The sequence below is a fragment of the Ranitomeya variabilis genome, chromosome 4 (assembly GCF_051348905.1).
Source record: "Ranitomeya variabilis isolate aRanVar5 chromosome 4, aRanVar5.hap1, whole genome shotgun sequence".
Lineage (NCBI taxonomy): Eukaryota > Metazoa > Chordata > Amphibia > Anura > Dendrobatidae > Ranitomeya > Ranitomeya variabilis.
This window is the reverse complement of record NC_135235.1, coordinates 191,959,225-191,981,668: the sequence shown is the minus strand read 5'-3', so window position 1 is coordinate 191,981,668 and position 22,444 is coordinate 191,959,225. Positions and strand designations below refer to the sequence as shown.

The following is a 22,444-nucleotide window of genomic DNA, read 5'->3' as shown; positions in this document are numbered from 1 at the left end:
ACTTGCAAGCCTGGACTAACTACCAAATGTCCCGTACCATTGTTGCACCTGCTCAGAATGAACGTAGTCAGCAACGCTACATTGCTTCCCTCACTGTAAGCCCACCGGTTAGGACACCACCAGCAGCAAATGTGGAGGTATCGTCGCAAGGCCAAAGCAGTCAGGGAATCACAAGGTTATTGGTAGGAAACACTGTATGTAGGCCAACATCAAGAATACCATCAACAACCCTCTCTCAATCCGCCATGTCCACCACCACCACCGCTAGTTCCACCATATGCAGCTCTCCAGTCCAGCTCACCCTACAAGAGACTCTCGCTAAGAAAAGAAAGTACTCATCCTCTCATCCACGTACACAAGGTTTGAACACCCACATTGCTATACTAATCTCATTAGAGATGATGCCCTATCGGTTGGTTGAAAGCAAAGCTTTCAAAGACCTGATGGCCTACGCAGTACCACGCTATGACCTACCCAGCCGGCACTTCTTTGTGATATTGTAACTCTCTACTAATCGGCCTCCCTCTTACCAAACTCTCCCCGCTCCAATCTGTGCTGAATGCTGCAGCCAGGATCATATTCCTCACCAACCGTTACACCGATGCCTCTACCTTGTGCCAGTCATTACACTGGCTACCCATCCACTCCAGAATCCAGTACAAAACTACTACCCTCATCCACAAAGCACTCCATGGCTCAGCACCACCCTACATCTCCTCTCTGGTCTCAGTCTACCACCCTACCCGTGCCCTCCACTCCGCTAATGACCTCAGGTTAGCATCCTCAATAATCAGAACCTCCCACTCCCGTCTCCAAGACTTTACACGTGCTGCGCCGATTCTTTGGAATGCATTACCTAGATTAATACGATTAATCCCCAATCCCCACAGTTTTAAGCGTGCCCTAAAAACTCATTTGTTCAGACTGGCCTACCGCCTCAATGCATTAACCTAACCATCCCTGTGTGGCCCATTCAAAAAAAAACAAAAAAACATAATCAGGTTCCTCTCATCATGTTCTCATACACTTTATGCAGTTAATAGCACTCTGTGTCTGTACTGCTACATACTTAGGCAGTTAACTGGTTCATGCAGCTTTACATGAACACCCGAGCCTTACACTATGGCTGGTCCAAATAACTAAAGCAATTGTTACCATCCACCTCTCGTGTCTCCCCTTTTCCTCATAGTTTGTAAGCTTGCGAGCAGGGCCCTCATTCCTCCTGGTATCTGTTTTGAACTGTGATTTCTGTTATGCTGTAATGTCTATTGTCTGTACAAGTCCCCTCTATAATTTGTAAAGCGCTGCGAAATATGTTGGCGCTATATAAATAAAAATTATTATTATTATTATTATTATCCCAGCCCTCCACCAGCATGTCAAAGACCGCATTGTCCATGCACTGAGGCAAACAGTCAATGGAAAGGTGCACCTCACAACAGATGCATGGACCAGTAGGCATGACCAGGGACGTTACGTGTCCATCACGGCGCACTGGGTTAATGTGGTGGATGGCCTACGCAGTACCACGCTATGACCTACCCAGTCGACACTTCTTTGCAAGAAAAGCCATCCCAGCCCTCGACCAGCATGTCAAAGACCGCATTGTCCATGCACTCAGGCAATCAGTCAGTAGAAAGGTGCACCTCACAACAGATGCATGGACCAGTAGGCATGGCCAGGGACGTTACATGTCCATCACGGTGCACTGGGTTAATGTGGTGGATGCAGGGTCCACAGGGGACAGCCATAGTGGGACAGTTCTGCCTAGCCCACGGTCTAGGAAACTGTTGGCAGTAAGCGTTCGACACCCCTCCTCCTCCTCCTCCAGAAGCGAAAACTCGTCCGCAGAGCGCAGTCACCCTAACACTCCATCTGCATCTGCCAGTGTTACACACGAGGTGTCACATTATGGAACAGCTAGTGGTAAGCATCAGCAGGCTGTTTTGCAAATGAAGTGTTTGGGCAACAACACACACACCAAGGAAGTACTGGCCGAGTACTTGCAGCAACAAACTCAGTCATGGCTGGGCAGTGTACATCTTGAGGCAGGCAAGGTAGTCAGTGATAACGGAAGGAATTTTATGGCTGCCATAGCCCTTTCAGAACTGAAACACATACCTTGCCTGGCTCACACCTTGAACCTGGTGGTGCAGTGCTTCCTGAAAAATTATCCGGAGCTACCAGCCTTGCTCCTGAAGGTGCGAAGACTGCTCGCACATCCACCGGTCTCCCGAAAACTCCAGCCGTATGCTGAACCATCAGCAATTGCTGAATCTTCCCCAGCACCTCCTAATAATCGACGTTGCAACAAGGTGGAACTCTACACTGCACATGGTTCAGAGGCTGTGCGAACAGATGCGTGCTGTAATTAATTTGTGGGAGGATACACATACATGGGCAGGCACTTGGATGGCAGACATGGAGTTGTCTGGTGTGCAGTGGTCGAAGCTACAAGACCTCTGTCAAGTCCTTCAGTGTTTTGAGGAATGCACACGGCTGGTAAGTGCAGACGACGCCATCATAAGCATGAGCGCTAATGTGTCTGCTGATGCAAAGTTTGACGTACATTAAGGAGCAGGCGTCTGCAGCTGAGGAGGAGGGAAGCCTTGATGACAGTCAGCCATTGTCTGCTCAGGGAACTCTCCTGGATGAGGTAGCAGATGAAGAGGAGGAGGAGGATGATGGGGATGAATATTTATGGGAGGAGGATGCTTCTCAGGGGGCAATAAAAACTGGTGGCATTGCAAGGTCAGGTACAGGGTTTTTGCGGGACACAAGTGATGTTGATTTGCAAGAAAGTGCTCCTCAACCCAGCACAAGCAGTGAATTGACACCTGGAACATTGGCCCACATGGCTCAGTATGCCTTGCGTATCCTAAAAGGGGACCCCCGCATTATCAAAATGATGACCGATGACGATTACTGGTTGGCCTGCCTCCTGGATCCACTGTATAAAGGAAAATTACAAAATATCATGCTTAGTGTTGAGCATTCCGATACCGCAAGTATCGGGTATCGGCCGATACTTGCGGGTATCGGAATTCCGATACCGAGATCCGATACTTTTGTGGTATCGGGTATCGGTATCGAAACAACATTAATGTGTAAAATAAAGAATTAAAATAAAAAATATTGCTATACTCACCTCTCCGACGCAGCCTGGACCTCACCGAGGGAACCGGCAGCGTTCTTTGCTTAAAATGCGCGGGTTTACTTCCTTCTGTGACGTCACGGCTTCTGATTGGTCGCGTGCCGCCCATGTGGCCGCGACGCGACCAATCACAGCAAGCCGTGACGTAATTTTAAGGTCCTCAATGCCTAATTCTAGGCATTGATGATTTTAAAATTACGTTCCGGCTTGTGATTGGTTGCGTCGCGGTCACATGGGCGACGCGACCAATCACAAGCTGTGACGTCACGGGAGGCAGGAAACGCGCGCTTTTTAAAATTACGTCACGGCTTGTGATTGGTTGCGTGCCGCCCATGTGACCGCGACGCGACCAATCACAGCAAGCCGTGACGTAATTTCAGGTCCTGAATGCCTAACTCTGCATTCAGGACCTGAAATTACGTCACGGCTTGCTGTGATTGGTCGCGTCGCGTTCACATGGACGGCACGCAACCAATCACAAGCCGTGACGTAATTTTAAAATGCGCGCGTTTCCTGCCTCCCGTGACGTCACGGCTTGTGATTGGTCGCGTCGCCCATGTGACCGCGACGCGACCCATCACAAGCCGGAACGTAATTTTAAAATCATCAATGCCTAGAATTAGGCATTGAGGACCTGAAAATTACGTCACGGCTTGCTGTGATTGGTGGCGTCGCGGCCACATGGGCGGCACGCGACCAATCAGAAGCCGTGACATCGCGGAAGGAAGTAAACCCACGCATTTTAAGCAAAGAACGCTGCCGGTTCCCTCGGTGAGGTCCAGGCTGCGTCGGAGAGGTGAGTATAGCAATATTTTTTATTTTAATTCTTTATTTTACACATTGATATGGATCCCAGGGCCTTAAGGAGAGTTTCCTCTTCTTCAGATCCTGGGAACCATCAGGGATACCGTCCGATACTTGAGTCCCATTGACTTGTATTGGTATCGGGTATCGGTATTGGATTAGATCCGATACTTTGCCGGTATCGGCCGATACTTTCCGATACCGATACTTTCAAGTATCGGACGGTATCGCTCAACACTAATCATGCTACATGAGAACCTTGAGCATATATTGGCTACCAAACAAGCAACTCTTGTAGAATGTTTGGTTCAGGCATTCCCAGCACACAGCGGCGGTGATGGTTCTCACACGAACCATAGGGGGCAACATGGCAGAGGTGTTAGAGGTGCACAAATCCGAAGTGGCATTGGACAGAGGAGTTTTATGACCAGGTTGTGGAGTGATTTTGCAATGACCACTGACATGACAGGTACTGCTGCATCGATTCAAAATGACAGGAGACAGCATTTGTCCAGTTTGGCTACGAACTACTTTTCCTCCCTTACCGATGTTTTCCCTCACAGGTCATTCCCCTTTGATTACTGGGCATCTAAAATAGACACCTGGCCTGAATTGGCAGAATATGCATTACAGGAGCTCGCTTGCCCAGCTGCTAGTGTGCTATCAGAAAGAGTCTTCAGTGCTGCTGGTTCAATACTGACCGAAAAAAGGACATGTCTGGCTACCCAAAATGTTGATGATCTAACCTTCATTAAAATGAACCAATCATGGATTTCAAATTATTTTGTCCCACCTTCCCCTGCTGACACGTAGCTTGCCTGAAAAATGTCTTGCTTCTGGCCTCGTCTTACTGACTTCTCCAATTCCTCCATTTGCAGCTGCTGAATGTCCACCATAAGCCATTTTTATACCTCCCTAAATGGGCTGACTCCCCCCACAGGGCCGTGGTCACCACCTGGTGCAAGCACCCGTGCAAGTGCCATTTGCCTGGACAGGTGGGTGGGCCCACTCTTGGGCGACGGCACTGGCACAGGGTCCCTCATACTACAATGGAGTGTCTCTGACGGTGGTGGTGCACAACCAACGTCAGACACACTGTCTTAATATGAGGGGCCCTGTGCCAGTACCGCCGCCCACGAGAGAGTGTTCCCCCAGCTCGAACAGTGCTCTACCACTTGCAATACTTACCTCTCCATGCTCCACCACTGTGTTGTCTGTGCTGTTAAATCCTTCAATGGCACTGCCAATACAAAATTGTTGAAATGATAGATGATAGTTAAAATATACAGGGGCCCTGGCCTCCATTTAGACCAGTTAATACTTTGCGCCTACTATCACTGTCTGCTACTCAGCAGAGGAGCCCACCCCTGTACCTAGCTATGTCACCTGTTTATGTATGAACAATTTTTTGGCAGACATTTAGCCCACTTTATTATTTGGGCCTACTAACTGTGTCTGCCACTCATTACAGTTTTCCTCCACTGAACAAAGCAATGCCGCCTGTTTAGTCCTGTTACCACATTTGAACTGCATTTAGCCCACTTTATTATTTGGGCCTACTAACTGTGTCTGCCACTCATCACAGTTTTCCTCCACTGAACAAAGCACTGCTGCCTGTTTAGTCCTGTTACCACATTTGAACTGCATTTAGCCTACTTTATTATTTGGGCCTACTAACTGTGTCTGCCACTCATTACAGTTTTCCTCCACTGAACAAAGCAATGCCACCTGTTTAGTCCTGTTACCACATTTGAACTGCATTTAGCCCACTTTATTATTTGGGCCTACTAACTGTGTCTGCCACTCATTACAGTTTTCCTCCACTGAACAAAGCAATGCCGCCTGTTTAGTCCTGTTACCACATTTGAACTGCATTTAGCCTACTTTATTATTTGGGCCTACTAACTGTGTCTGCCACTCATTACAGTTTTCCTCCACTGAACAAAGCAATGCCGCCTGTTTAGTCCTGTTACCACATTTGAACTGCATTTAGCCTACTTTATTATTTGGGCCTACTAACTGTGTCTGCCACTCATTACAGTTTTCCTCCGCTGAACAAAGCAATGCCGCCTGTTTAGTCCTGTTGCCAATTTTGAAATGCATTTAGCCTACTTTATTATTTGGGCCTATATCTGTGTTTTCTCCTCATCCTGCCCATTGCCCAGCCACTGCTAGATGAGTCTGCTGGTACATTGACCCAGACCACTACATTCCCCTTGCACTCTACACAGCCAGAATCTGACCCTGCTGAAAGTCAGGTTCCCCTTCCCGCATACTATACCACCTTACACGGTGACAAAGAGGAAGGTGCAGATGAAAGTGCAGGTTCCTTCATCAGGTGGGGGGCATACTCGTTGGCGACATAACTGGCACAGGGCCCCTCATAGTACGCAAAAGTGTCTCTGCCAGTGGGAGGAGCCACCTGCCGTCAAACACACCGCCATACTATGAGGGGCCCTGTGCCAGTGCCAACGAGTGGGCCCCCCTGCTTGCTCAGGATCACAGCACTTGCAAAGTTTAAATACTTACCTCTCCCTGCTCCACCGCCGTGACGTATTGCGCATTTCCTGGGCCCATGAAAATCTTGAGCCAGCCCTACCCCCCCACATCTTTAGCCAAATGACCCCCAGTTTTCAATGCCTAACTATTATTATAAAGTAAATTAAGATTGACAAGCTTAAGTAATAAGAATTGATGTGTTTGGCATTAAAATGGGCACTGTAGGTGTTTTCCTGTCCTCCACTCACTGCCGACTTTGATTCCCCATTGACTTGCATTGGGTTTTGTGTTTCAGTCGGCCCCCGACTTTTCGCAATAATCGGCCGATTTCACCCAACCCGACTTTTGACAAAGTCGGGTTTCGCGAAACCCGACTCGATCCGAAAAAAGTAAAAGTCTCTCAACTCTAGTGATAACGTAACCAGGGTATCCCTAGCAGAATGTCGTCTATTCCCTCGGGGATGACAAGGAGGGAAATAATCTCCTGATGGGATGGAGATATAGACAATGTAAATGGGATGGTCTGGTGTGTTATTTGTGAGGGCAGTGTAGACCCATTCACCACTCATACAGTCACCGGCTTTGCGAGCATCACCAGGGGTATTGCGTGGTGTTGGGCAAAGGCTGTAGACATAAAATTCCCCTCCACCCCAGAATCCACACAAAGCTTGACTGTAAGAGTGGAAGGGCCTAAGGTGATTGTCCCCTTAAAGGACAGTTTGGAGGAAAACACCGCTGTGTCTAGTAAACCTCCTCCTACGGTTACTAGATGCAGTCGTTTCCTCAACCACTGGGGACATTTCTTGGCAAAATGTCCTATCTGCTGGCAGACATTACAGACCATGAGATTTCGAGCGGCCTGGAGACTCGGACGCCTAAACATGGGATTCCAGAGGAGTGTTGAAGGTAGGAGCCAACTGGAACCTCTGCCTACACTGGGTTCGCTCCAACCTTTGTTCGTAAAAACGAAGGTCGATGCAGGTGGAAATAGTTATAAGCTCCTCCAGTGTGGCAGGAATCTCCCTTGTGGCCAAAGCGTCCTTCACATGGTCAGCCAGTCCCTTCCAAAACACCGGGATAAGGACTTTATTGGGCCACTCCAGATCAAATGCCAAAGTCCGGAAGTGGACGGCGAATTGACTGACAATTGACGAGCCCTGTGTCAATGCCAGCAGTTGGAGCACTGTATCATGGGTGACACCAGGTCCCATAAAGACCTGTTTCAGAGAGTTCAAGAAGCAAGGAGCACTCTGCACCACATGATCATCGCGCTCCCACAGCGGCATTGCCCATTCCAACTGATAGAAGGGATAAAGGGAAGGGATAAAATAAATCCCACTTTAGCCCATTCCGTGGGAAAACATGCAGCCAGGAGCTCTAGATGTATAGCACACTGACTCACGAATCCCCGACAGCAAACTTGTCTGGTAACAGGAAACGGGATAAAGTCGGAGCAGGGGTGGCAGTGGACAAACTGGCTGCAGCTATGCTAGCAGCCTGAACAGCGACTGCAGTGACATCCGCAGCCGAGGTTGTGCATTCAAGAACCGCCAACCTACCCTCCAGCTGCTGGATGTACCGTTGTAGACGCTGATCGTCTGCCATTACTAGCCAGACCCTGGCGCTAGAATTCTGTTAGGGCTGGCATAAAGCACCAAGTAAATATGGAGATGTATTGGTGCGTTCGCAGCCCGGGGTCCACCGTGAATTCTCCTTATCTATGAACATAAATATGTGACTTATCAGGTACAGAGAAATGTTTTACCACAAGCCTATTAAGTAACTTATCATCTAAAATTTACAACTTCTTCTGCAGTGGCTGCCATTGCTGGCTATATACTGCCAAGCATCTCCATGCCTCCCCCATCTTAAAAGGGTTGCCCCATAAACAAAAGTACATTTTGATCAATAGATTTTGGAATAGAAACAAGGTTCACAATTGAATGTTACATTCTTTCCCTGTTCTGAGATAATCTTATAAATGTGCACCTGATATATATTGTGGAATGGCTGCATCTTACGGGACAGGAACATGGTCTGAACATATATCTCCTGTCCAGGGGAATAAACAAAAGAGAGTATATGAACATTTTAACAAGGGATCACAAATAATAATAATCTTATAATAATAATCTTTAATTTTATATAGCGCTAACATATTCCGCAGCGCTTTACAGGTTGCACACATTATCATCACTGTCCCCGTTGGGGCTCACAATCTAAATTCCCTATCAGTATGTCTTAATGTGGGAGGAAACCGGAGTACCCGGAGAAAACCCACGCAAACACGGAGAGAACATACAAACTCTTTGCAGATGTTGTCCTTGGTGGGGTTTGAACCCAGGACTCCAGCGCTGCAAGGCTGCTGTGCTAACCCCTGCGCCACCGTGCTGCAAATGCTGTTTGCTGTGAGGTAAAACATTTTCCTGGCTGTTTCTATGTCACTGAAAGAAGCCGCTGTGGTCTTTAATAATAAATCTTTTGAAACTCTTTTAATTATATGTTATTGGGAAATGTAATGTCTTGGGAGTAGGGTTGAGCGACCTTAGCTTTTTTAGGATCGAGGTGGGTTTTGTGAAACCCGACCTTCTCGGATGTCGGATCGTATGGAATCGGCCGATTCTACTGTAAAGTCGGGTTCCGGACCCGGAACACGAAACCCAATGTATGTCAATGAAATTATTTTTTTTATTCTCTCTCTCTCTCTCTCTCTCTCTCTCTCTCTCTCTCCTCCGTGCAAGGCATATGTTATTTTTTGACTCCGGAAATTACTACGTCCGAAAACGTAACATAGCACTATGATGCCGCAGGAGCCGGAACCTATGTCATCACGCTGCCCACAATTAATTGGCTCAAAAAAATGGCGGGGAAGGCGTCATTCGAAACGCGACTTTGGCGCCAAGTTCGCGTTCCACGTGGCCGACCCACACTGGGATCGGATCGGGTTTCATGAGACGCCGACTTTGCCAAAAGTCGGCGACTTATGAAAATGAACGACCCGTTTCGCTCAACCCTACTTGGGAGTATAGAAACATAAAACAGTTCTTAAAATAGAGCTAATTTTTGGAAAATCTTTTTGACAACAAGCCATGGATGTTTCACTTTTAAAATAGTACAAGTTTTGTCAATCTTACCCACCAAAGGATAATTTTTGGATGGCTTTCTAAAAAATTGCCTAATCATTTTGCAATTAGCAAATGAGTTGCACACCCCAAAAAAGGAATAATTTTTCAATGCCAGTTGAAAAAAAATAAGATCTTCATTTTCAAAACAATACTTATTTTGTCTACATAATTAAAGGTAGAATGTTTGTACAGCTTGTGTAAAAGCTGTAACTTCTTCATTTATTAAAGCTTTAAGTTCTTTATATTCCCCAAACAGGAATAGCTTTTTTTGTGTGAAAGGGTCTCAGTTTCTTCTCTTTGCTCTTGTGCCTTTACATAAGCAACAGAAAGACATACATTTGCCCCCCAAAAAATAATAACTTTTGGACCACTTAAATACTATATGCAAACTGAAACTGAAAATGCTTTTTGTGGCTGAATAGGCTGCTGATTACCCTCCGCTTTCTTCTAGTCAGAGAAGTGGATGCCATTTGGACATTGAAAAGGCTGTGAATGATTTGCAGAGCTCAAAACGGGTTCAATAAACTCCAAGTGGAATTCAGTGTGTTATACAAATATTTTATAAGCTTTTTAGAAATGCTATTAATATAGGAAAAATGGGAAAAATTGTCAAAGCTGTAGCGTCTCCATTTTTCATGATCTGGGGTTGGCTGAGGGTTTTTTTTTTGCACGCCGAGCTGATGTTTTTAATTATATCATTTTGGTGCAGATACGTTCTTTTGATCGCCCATTATTGCATTTTAATGCAATGTCACAGCGACCAAAAAAACATAATTTTGGCGTTTTGATTTTTTTCTCGCTTCGCCATTTAGCGATCAGGTTAACCCTTTTTTTATTGATAAATCAAGCGATTCTGAATGCGGTGATACCAAATATGTGTATGTTTGATTTTTCTTTTAGTGTTTGATTTTGATTGGGGCAAAAGGGGGTGATTTTAATTTTTATATTTTTTTATTTTTTAAATATTTTTAAACCCTTTTTTTTAAAAATTTTTGGCATGCTTCAATAGCCTCCATGGGGGCTAGAAGCGTCCACTACTCAATTGTCTGTGCTACATAGAGGTGATGCACAGATCACCTCTATGCAGCAGAATTTCAGGCTTGCTATGAGCGCCAACGACAGGGTGGCGCACATAGCAATCTGTCATCAACAACCATAGAGGTTTTGAGGAGACCTCTGGTTGTGATATCAATGCACTGATGACCCCCGATCACGTGACAGGGGTCAGCGGTGTGCATACTTCCGGCCACGAGGTCGGCAGCACTTGTTAAATGCCACTGTCAGAGTTTCACAGCGGCATTTATCTAGTTAATGGGCATGGGCAGATCGCGATTCCACTTGCGTCCATTGCGGGCACATGTCACCTGTTGCAAACAGCTGACATGTCGTGGCTTTGAGATGGGCTCACGGCCGGAGCCTACCTCAAAGCGGGGGATACTGCAAGCTGACATACTATTCCGTCAGCTGGCAGAAAGGGGTTAATGCCTTATAGCTTATGCTGTGGCTGTTGAATTCTACTAAATCTACTCAATTTAGCATTTGTTTTCCTTCAACTGCTTACAAATTGCATCAGTTTGAGATAGTTTCTTCTTTCTCCTAGAATGCCACAGGATAATAAACTTAAGATGTAAAACAAAAAACGCACAAAAATAATAATAATAACAAAATACTTATTCTCCATCTCTTTTCATCTCTCTAGCCACTCCCGCTGCTCCCTTCCCCTTGACTGCCTTTTTTATCTTTTGCCAACCCTTTACTATTCAGATAGATGGCAAATCCAGATGGCTTTCAAGTTGCTTATTTTGACCGAAACATAAACTCACAGTTCACCACCATGGTGGGCATGAGTTTTTATGAGATCACGTCCTCTTTTCTTGGACAGATTTTTTAATCAGATTTTGTGCACAGAAATCATGTTAAAATGCAACTTTTATGCTATGCGGGATGTGAGACTTAACATACGCTATGCCATGTGGGACATAAGAAAGCAAAACACTTACTAGAAGCTACAGCAACTTCTTTGTGTATGTGTGTCTCTCTCTCTCTCCACTGCTGTTCCCCCTTTCTTCTCCCCTACCTCTCTCCATAGACTTCTATAGCCAGAAATTGTAATTTAATTTCTTCTCTGTCTCTCCGGATGGATTTTATCAGAGAATTCAGAGTGAATAATCAATGCAGCAAGTGGGTGGGACTGGCATGTAGATGGAGAAGAATATGATAATAGGAGAAGGGCATTTTCCTGTAATAGGACATATAACAAAATTCATAATCTTTGCTTGATTTATTGATTAAAGGGTTTGTCCTGGACTTTAACATTGATGGCCTTTCCTTAGAATAGGTCATCAATGTCAGCAACACATTGCACCCGCACCATTTGGCTGTTCCCGGTGGTGGTGGAGGCGGCCAGAACTGCTCAGTAGCAGAGCTGCCCAAAATAGTGGTCATGGCAGGGAACTGCACATTCACCCACTATTTATTTGAATAAGTAGCAGATGTGCACCTGGCCGTTGCCATTATACAGTCGATAGAGCGGTGCTGGGAGCAGCTGATCAGTGGGGATGAGAGGTGTTGCACTCCAATCCAATCAGATATTGATGGCCTATCCTAAGTCCCAGACAACCCCTTTAATCGAAAGTTGTTTTTTTTTATTGTTTAAGCAAACTGCATTACATGCCTGCCATATTTCTCTAATTTTATTAAAAACAACAACCCTCAAAATGAAGAACTAAGGCGTAACACATCTAGATATTTTTCAGACCTGTACATAATGTTTATGCAGAATTTACTGGATATATTTGAATTCTCTCTCATTCTCTCTTATCTGATCTGTTTTTACACTCTTCCTAGAATGATCTGTTCTGTCTTTCTGTTTGTCCTTGTTTTAGGTCATTAATTTTTGAGAAATGGTAACAAGGCAAGGCAAACAGAGAGAGAGGGGGAGGGATAAGATTAAAAGAGACTGAGGCGGTATAATTTGCCAGGAATCACCTAAGAAGCCATGTTCCGATAAAAAAGACACATTTTTCAGGCAGCTGTTAATGCGGCTGGCATGTTAATTATATGGGTGCTCTTATATCAATGGAGACTATGGAAAATATAATGAATAATGTGTAGAAGAGACTGAAATAAGATATGCGATGAGCAAAGCTATGTACGTGTAAAAGAATATAGAGCACGGCAAGCTAATTCTGATCAAAATATGCCAAAAATGGAATTGTAGCTACTGTGATCAACTCTTTTTTAAATGATAAGTAACAAATTCTGCAACACAGTTCGAGATGTCATATTATGACCTGTCCACTGTCACCCTGGGGCACGGAGCCCATTCAATTATCAACTCACAATTGTTAAATGCCCAGGCTGTAAAAATGATCTTACGGCATTTTGACCTTGGGTTATAGCGCCAAGTCCCTGGTGGCCCATTGTGGGTTATCCTGCTCTTTAAGACCAAAAGTTTCAAGAACAATTAGAATGATCATTATTTTAACAAGACATTTGTAATTGTTCTCATAGGATCTGACATAAATTCTATCAATGATTCTTTTAGAATTCACTAGTCACTAATGTAATCCATGTTTTTTTTATTTCCTGCAACAAAACAGGATATTATTCATTCTATAAAATCATAATAGCGCAGATATAAAAAATTGTTCCAGTTTAGGTAATAACATAACAACAGAACATCTCTGCACTGTAATAATTTAAATAAAGATATTAAAATATATCACCTAAGTTATTAGGAACTCTGGTTTTGCCAATAAAAATCATGGTTGTAAACACTTAGAAATATGTTTGCATAGTACTGGGGGGAAAAGAAAGATAAATATGGTCTGTTTGTAAGGGAAAGAAAATATAAGAGCCTTATATATAAAATCATAAACAGTATTATATAATGCAGTGTAAGTATATTTAGAATTCAGCGATATACAAATCAGTAGAAATACAGAAAGCTAAGCCATCTATGAGCTTATTATTAGCTAAAAAGGACCATTCACCAATGTTTTCTTGATGAACTAACTCTATAAAAAATGTAAAAGAGGCTGGAAAACAAGTTATATTGTTTTATTTCTCCTTTCTGTTGAGAAGATATTACAAATCAAATATTTGGTACCTTAAGAGTTAACTTTAGTTAAGTTCAAGTGGATGTAATTAGATAGCTTTCAAAGGGGGCATGTACTTCTGTTTCCTACATAACGCTGACCAATCGCAAGAAGGCAGAAACATAGAAGTGCAAAAGGATCTATGATGATGTCATCAAGGTCATATGACCTGAGTTCACAAGTCCTGCCAGCCGGAGTGTACAGCACTGAAGATATATATCACAGAAAAGAAGTTTGGAAATATTAACTGGGGTTAAAAGCTTCACACTTAAGAACTATAAAATATATATTTAGTGTTTATTTAGGCTGCACACCTTGGCTGGCAAGACTGGTAGACTCAGGTTATGTTACCCTGATGACTTCATCATAGATCTTTATAAAACATCTATGTTGCTGCCTGCTTATGATTGGTCAGCGTCATACAGGGAGAAGAAGTACACGCCCCCAGTGAAAAATATGTAATAACACCCACTTAGACATAACTAAAGTTAAGTCATTAGGTGCCAAATATTTGATTGATAATATCTCTGCAGCGGAAACTCAAAATTAATAAAATATATTTATAAATAAATAATTAAATACAAAGATTCCTGCTCTGTAGCCACGACTACATAGTGTGTCCCGTTCAACATGAACATTTTGGTGAAAGATCCTCTTTAAAAGTTTAGTTACTCTTTGAAGATGACCCAATCTGCATTTCTCAACACAAGGCAATAAAAGGGGTTGTCCACAACCCTTTCTTAGACTAAATTTTTGGCTAAAAAAAAAATAAAGTCTGTACTCACTTACTGTGCCAGCTGTGTTCCAGCGATGTCAACACTCACAGTCCCGGGGCTGTGATGCGACACCGGTACCCAATCAATGCTGGCATCACCTTCTCAGCCTTCGTTCAAACTGAGCATGAAGAGGAAGTCCAGGATGAGCTGCAGCCCTGGCTTGCTCTTCTTGTCCAGTTTGTACGAAGGCGGAGAATGTGTTGCCAGTGCTGAGTGGGTACCGGTGTCCCATGTCACAACACCACATCACAACCACGGAGAGAGCGACTGCCGACACCACAGGAATTACGTCGGCACGGGAGTTGATATGAGCTTTATTATTTTATCAGGGCCAAACATTTACTTAAAGAAGTGGTTGTGCAAGTAGTGGACAACTCCTTTAATATTCGTTTGTTGACTCTGGTAGAAATATAGTGTCAGAATCGAATATTTATAATCTTAGTGAAGAAACCAAGATTTACTCATCTCCAGTTGACAACCTTCAATTGACATCTCAAGAACTATTTTCTGTCAATTGCTTTTATACACACAGGTAAGGTGTAGCAGATCGCGTGCATACATGGCTGATACTTCTCCTTTTTCTTCCATATACAACAAGGCTTAACAAGCAATGAAAAACATTGAACTGTTTTTTATGTGATCAGATGGGGTATATATTTTAAAGTGGTTTTCAGGGCTCAGCAAAAAATTCTACAGTCTCACTAAACATAGGCAGAATCATATTAGAAGCTAGTCAGAATGTATTTGTGGATATACAAATTGCATTCTTGTGGTTAGGTGACCACCAGTTTGGATTAGCAATCAAGGGAAAACCTGTCAATGTGTACTCTGCACACTGTCAGGATTCCACAAAGTGTAGTGAACTAGAGTGACTACAAAAAAAGTATATGGAGACCAAAAAACCCTCTTAGTAAACTACGGTTACTCCTAAATTTATTGTCTGGTATTTTTAACACCCTGTTAGGCAAATAATCTGTAGTGGTGCTGCAGGGGGAATTAAAACTTGCGATTGCTATCCCCACACATTTCGGGTGCAGGATTTCCCGAAGTCCATATTATGAATCTATTCACTATAGGAAGGCACTGTGAAGTAGAATCAGCCATTGGCCCAAATATGTTCACCCTACGTTACTCTCACTCAATACCGACCAGAAAATATAATACACAACCAAATTGGTTAGTCTTTAAGTGAGTGAGAAAAATAATTTATTTAAATTTGTGCAAAAATTAGGGTGACTGATCACACAAATGGATGCAATCTGTCACCCTAATGATGTCCTTTAGAAGCGTTGTTAACCACATATACATTTGTAAAAAAAACATATACTAATACCATCAAAACCAGCCCTGTAAGTAGCAACTATGAATAATTCTACTAAAATATCATCACCATCATATAATCAGGCAATGATAAAATGTAAGGGTCAAACTTGTATTTTTTTTAGCTGAAATACGTAAGAAGATTAATGGTCTCATCTGTAAAGGACTAATTAAAAAAAAGAACATAAGTTACAAAATCGCCACAATAATTTTGGTTTGAAGCTACAAATTAAATGGAATAAGACAGAAAGATAATTGAGAATATATTTACCCTGCTAAATGCCAATAAAAAGTCCAGCCTCCCGGAATGCCTCATGCAGTGCCGCAACTTCCAGTAAATGAGATGTTCCCATGCAAACACCAGCAAACTTAATCCCATTGCAACTAGAAGCATGTAGAAGACCCCCGCCATGTTGTCTATGTCCAGTTTGCTGCTCATAACTTCAATTTTGTCATTGTGACAAATCCCTGATAGCCACAGTCTTTCCAGCATCTCAATCTCATCTGTAGAGGGAAATGTACAAGACATAAGAATTGTAAATTAAGAAATTAGTAAAAACACATCAAAACAGTTAAACAAATACCCCCCACAAGTTCACGATAATGTCCACAAGCAATTTTATACCACATAATTTTTACTCCATGGAAAGTAACGGGTTAGCCATTGACTTCTACTAATTTACATCTTTACCCTTCACTTTTGCTTTAGTAGACCAGGACATATGCGCCCATGTTGGAAAGATGTGCACTAGAATTTGTTTTGTAATTTATGGCAAACATTATGATGTAATATATTAGGTTCTAAAAACAGCACCACACCTGTCCATGGGTTGCTAAAGTGAAATAGTTGAACTGCAGCCTGTAAACATGCGTTGTGCTTCTAGAAGATGGTAGTCTTTTTTTTCTTGTACAATGCCTTTAAAAAAATAAAAAACACTGCTCTGCTACATGGCAATCGCAATCAAAATCAATAATGGTCTAGTAATTAGAGATGAGAGAACTTGTTTGGAAAACGTTTGCCAATCTTAAATTTGGTGTGAACGTAGTTCATTGGGATTCGTGATCGGATTCCCGAGCATTTTTCATAAAATTCAGCAAATGTTGGCCAAAGGTAAATGTCCGAGTTCACCAAGCAAGGACCCTTTCAGGTGTCAGTGTTTCCGACTTTTCCAAATGTTATTTTCTTTTTAAATTTAACAAAGCTGGCAAATTTGGGTGGTAAAAGATTCACTTATCTTTTTGCATTGTAATTGTGTAAATAGGCAAAAGCAAGCTGCCAAGCAAACGTCTAGTGGGCATTGTTTTAGGGGCTATCACAAGAACTAAAAATGTATGCTGTAATGCATGAAAGCAGAGTGCAAAAGAGACTGTCCCAGAGTAAAAAAGGAGCTGCTAAAGATAGTAGTGTCCGCAAAGTGTCACAACTTATAGCACCACTCTAGCTTTTTTTTTATTTTGGTGCTGGAGTGGTGCTAATGATCTAAGTTCCCTGACCCTAGCTAGTCTTATTTTTACAAGTTGCCATCTTCAGGTCTTCCCAGTGCCACCATGTTTTTAACCCAAACTTCTGATCGACCGGAAGTCAAAGGAAACCGTAACAAGCACTCAATGTAAGTCTATGAGAGTCTTGTTCTTGCTCTTATAGACTTACATTAATTTGTGACTTCCGGATCGCCCTCCCCACCGCAAACACTGGAGCTTATCTATCATGTCCTACACTAATGGAGACTGAGCGGAGATGCATGGATAAAAGATGATGACAGCGACTGTTAAGTGTAAGACTGGGTGCAGGGGATCTTCTCTCTAGCACTGCAATTACAAAAATGCTGGTGTGGTATTTTATGAAGTGAAGTGTGAAGTGTCACAGAGGTCATCCTGCAGTTTATCGACTGTCTATCTCTGCTCAATTTAAGATTTTTCAGCTGGAGCTGCCAGATAAGGATCATTATTCAGGAATGGTTAGGGTGTTTTTGTCAACATGTAAGTAGCAGATTCAATTGTTTTCTTCTACTTTTCCAACTTTTCGAAAACTATTTTTTCCTTGGCAGCAATGTCTGCAGATCAAAGAGAATTCTTGTGAAAAGATTTTTTTGTCAGGGACATCCCAGTACTAAGCAACTGGAAATGATGAACAAGTAAATGTATCGAACCACAATGTGGCAAGCTTCACTGTCTACGTCTAACACAGTGTTTCTCAACTCCAGTCCTCAAATCCCACAACAGGTCATGTTTTCAGGATTGCCTTAGTATTTCATAGGCGATGGAATTAATGATTGAGCAGGTGATAAAATTACCACCTGGGTGTATGGGTGGATGACAAACTCATATTCAGTGGCCAGTGTCAGGCAGCTGCTACAAAAGCAAATAAAATAATGGGATGCATTAAAAGAGGCATAGATGCTCATGAGGAGAACATAATTTTACCTCTATACAAGTCACTAGTTCGACCACACTTAGAATACTGGGTACAGTTCTGGTCTCCGGTGTATAAGAAAGACATAGCTGAACTAGAGCGGGTGCAGAGAAGAGCGACCAAGGTTATTAGAGGACTGGGGGTCTGCAATACCAAGATAGGTTATTACACTTGGAGCTATTTAGTTTGGAAAATTGAAGACTAAGGGCTGATCTTATTTTAAGGTATAAATATATGAGGGGACAGTACAAAGACCTTTCTGCTGATCTTTTTAATCATAAACCTGAGACAGGGACAAGGGGGCATCCTCTACATCTGGAGGAAAGAAGGTTTAACCCTAATGTTCTGTTCGGGTCATAGTGACCCGAACAGACTTTTGCGGCCCTGTAGATTTTTTTCTGTAAGTCTATAAAACTTGAGACTCCTTGACTTTTCCTCATTTGGGGGGACCTACCTATGAGTATTTTTATTTTTTTTTTCCGTTTACTTTTTGCTACACGCAAAAAGTTACACTTGTTGTGTTCGGGTCATAGTGACCCGACATCGTTTTTTACAGCTGTGAGGCCATATTTTCAGTGAAATAAAGGAGTTATAACCTCAGTTGGGTCTATTTATTGCATCTACTATTGTATATCAATTGATTTATTTCCTAAATTATTTCAATGGGGTCGTACACGCGCTCTACCGGGGGTATGCATTGAGATCTGTGCACCATAAAAATGGCTTTATATTGATTATTTTTGGTGCGCAGTCTATTCTAAAATGTAGAGTGCATCCAGAGAGATCACTAGGTGTGCACTACACGTGTATATTATGCGCAGAGCGGACTGCTCAGAAAGCGCTGTCTAAGACGTTTTTTTTGTAAAGCTGAGCTGTAAAGTCTTGCAAATAATTTTTTTTTGCTAAGTAAGTCTGTCTTCCTGGCTTATCTGCTTGTTTTCAGAAGGGTTCTTATCTTCTCTGCTCTTATCAGTACACATGTTTTGTTTTTGTTTTTTTACAAAATATGTGTAGTTTTCTATTTTTGTTTTGCTCATTGATCTGTTTTTTCAGACTAAAAACAAAAAAAAAAGATTTCTAGTTCATTTTTCTTTTTTTTTTACTACCAAACATGTTCACAAACAGTCTAGTAAGAAAAAAGTATAAAAAAAATGGAGTTAGAGTGTCTAAAATCAAGGTTTAATAAGCCGGGTCATAGTGACCCGGAACACTAGAAGTGTATAGTAAATGCGAACAAAACAGCAGGGTTAAGCATAATAACAGATGCGGTTTCTTTACTGTAAGAGCAGTGAGACTATGGAACTCTCTGCCATATGATGTTGTAATGAGTGATTCATTACTTAAATTTAAGAGGGGACTGGATACCTTTATGGAAAAGTATAATGTTACAGGGTATATACACTAGATTCCTTGATAGGGTGTTGATCCAGGGAACTAGTCTGATTGCCGTATGTGGAGTCGGGAAGGAATTTTTTCCCCAATGTGGAGCTTACTCTTTGCCACATGGTTTTTTTTTGCCTTCCTCTGGATCAACATGTTAGGGCATGTTAGGTTAGGCTATGGGTTGAACTATATGGACTTAAAGTCTTCCTTCAACCTTAATAACTATGTAATCTATGTAAACTATGTAAACCTGTGCAATACTAAGGAAATCCTGAAAACATGACCTGTTGTAGGGTCTTGAGGACTGGAGTTGAGAAACACTGGTCTAACACATTATATAACTCTTAGAAGGTTGCAATTACACATCTGAGATAATTCTATTAATTTTCCTATTTCTATTAAACATAATTTTTTTACTCATATCCTATACCCTGATTTAAGTGGCAAGAAGTCATTTAAAATGTGTTAAAAGAAATATTTTGTAAACTTTCCAATCTAATGTTGTTTATTACATCTTTAGGGAGATGAGGTCTCAATCTTAGGATTGATCATTGGATTAAAAAACATGAGAAAGCTCTCAGACTACATCAAATAGAAGATGCAGTTGGAAAATATGAGCTTTTTGTGTTTCTCTAAGGAAACATGTTACCATTGCTAGTCTGCCACATTGAGTTAATAAATAGAAACATATGTGCTGTACCTTTCCAAAGACACAGCAAAGGACAAGCACAAATACTTTTGTTATGTGATCACCTTGAGGTCCACATCCAAAAATGCTGATCAAATCTTTGGTATGTCACTCTCCATAAGGAGAAACATTACCCCTTAGACCCCAGTCCAGAGCCTCTCACCTAGCCAAATCAGTTCTCATGCTTCGTACTGATGAGGGCCAACAGCCCGAATCACCGTGTCTGCGAATTGAGATACTGATTTGGCTTTTATCCTAAGGGCCCCTTCACACTGGTCGATTCTGCTACGATTACGACGCATTTGCGTCATATTCGACATCGCAGTACGAGCTCGTAGCCAGCGGTCACACTCTACGATGTTAACGCTTTTTCTGACGTAGTTGCGATGTGAACGTCACGCGTCGCAATCGTACGCTACCCTTCACACCGCCATAGTCCTACGACTCCGAGCATGACGTATTACCAGCATGGGCGTGCTAAAACGTCACGCCCAATCAGGAGACAGGTATGCGGAAGCCCAACCCACGTAGTCGCATTACGAGCTCGTATGACCGCCGTCACATACTACGATTTCGACCGCCACAGCGAGACATTTACGACGAAAGAAAGTTCTGCTCTTTCTTTCACATCGTACGATGCTGGGCTGCGTCGCAAATCGTAACGCCATGTCACACTTTGCAACCTCGGAACGAGGACGGATAAACGTCACAAATCGAACGCTCGTTCAGACTTTGATTGCACAGTGTGAAGGGGCCCTAAGTCATATTGTACGACTCGTTAAAGGGTTGATTGTGACTTGTAGGATCGCTACTCCCAACAGGTGGCGCTATAGAGTTAAGTCCTCTTTTTCTCAGAAGAGGCAATTTGCATATTTAATTTCCCAGAGGAGCATTGCACGGCGAATAAGCCTCCTTACCTTGACAAGCCAGATGGTATGTCACTCTCCATAAGGTGAAACGTTACCCCTTAGACCCCAGTCCAGATCCTCTCACCTAGCCAAATCAGTTCTCATGCTTCGTACTGATGAGGGCCAACAGCCCGAAACACCGTGTCTGCGAATTGAGATACTGATTTGGCTTTTATCCTAAGTCATATTGCACGACTCGTTAAAGGGTTGATTGTGACTTGTAGGATCGCTACTCCCAACAGGTGGCACTATAGAGTTAAGTCCTCTTTTTCTCAGAAGAGGCAATTTGCAGATCAAATCTTTGGAATTTTATTTTGTCAACTGTATCGAAATTTTCCCCAAATTTGCTTTTCAGTGAACTGGTTCTTTGCAAATTGGAATAATCTGCTGAGCCTTTAATTTTCCAGAAATGATGTATAACATTCTGATTTCTCGTAGGACTGGACAGTGTCAGAAATGCCAATGTGACCTCAACATATCTGGCTAAATGAATGAAAACTGAAGGTAATCAATAGCCTGTTTAGCCCCTTAACAACATATGACATACAGGGTGGGTAATATTCTGGCTCCATGCCTTTGATACAGGTTTGCAAGCCATGCCTGCATCTTTGCCAGCAGATGATGGCTGTAATAATCAGTCATCATGTGCCTTTAACAGCAGAGTGGAGTGGAGCCTCATCTGAGGCTGTTAACTTGTCAAATGTCAATATCAATTAGTGACAGTTGCATTTAGTGTGTGCCGACATGGGGCACATGCGTCCATTGGTGCACCTGTGACATGATGGCATGGCAACAATGGGTTGCTAAGACAGCCAAAGGTCTGTTAAAGAACCCTGTGCCTATCATGTTGGCACTCCTGTGAAAGCTAGCCTGTGGATGGCTTTCACAAGAGACCTTGATTTTTGCTATATACAGCAATACTGTGGCATTGCTGTGTATAGCACAAGTGATCGGATGATCTCAGGTTTAAGTCACCTAGCAAATACAGTGAAAAGTTACAAAAAAGTTTAAAAAAAATATGTGAAAAAAATAAAGAAATGTTCAAATCATGCCCACTTTCAACCATTAAAAATTAAGAAATAAAAAAAATTTAAAATCCCCATTATTAATATTGCTAACAGAGGGATAATTAAAAACATATATACATGCACATCTGAAGTATGTGAATCCAGCATTAAACCCATTTGTGTGAAAGTCTATAATATCTATGAGTTTTTTCTGGCCTCATGAAAGTTTTTTCACTTTCTTCGGTCTAGACTTGAGTGGGTATTTTT

At 42.5% G+C, this 22,444-nt stretch overlaps 1 protein-coding gene across 1 annotated transcript in view; it reads right to left on the bottom strand.

Annotated features, from left to right (window-relative positions):
* The window catches only part of GRIN2D (glutamate ionotropic receptor NMDA type subunit 2D), a 1,124,513-nt gene that overhangs the window by 20,889 nt on the left and 1,081,180 nt on the right, over positions 1-22,444 (bottom strand). The window contains exon 14 of the mRNA XM_077259507.1: positions 16,050-16,282. Coding sequence (XP_077115622.1) covers positions 16,050-16,282 — 233 coding nt within the window. The remainder of the gene's footprint in view (positions 1-16,049; positions 16,283-22,444) is intronic.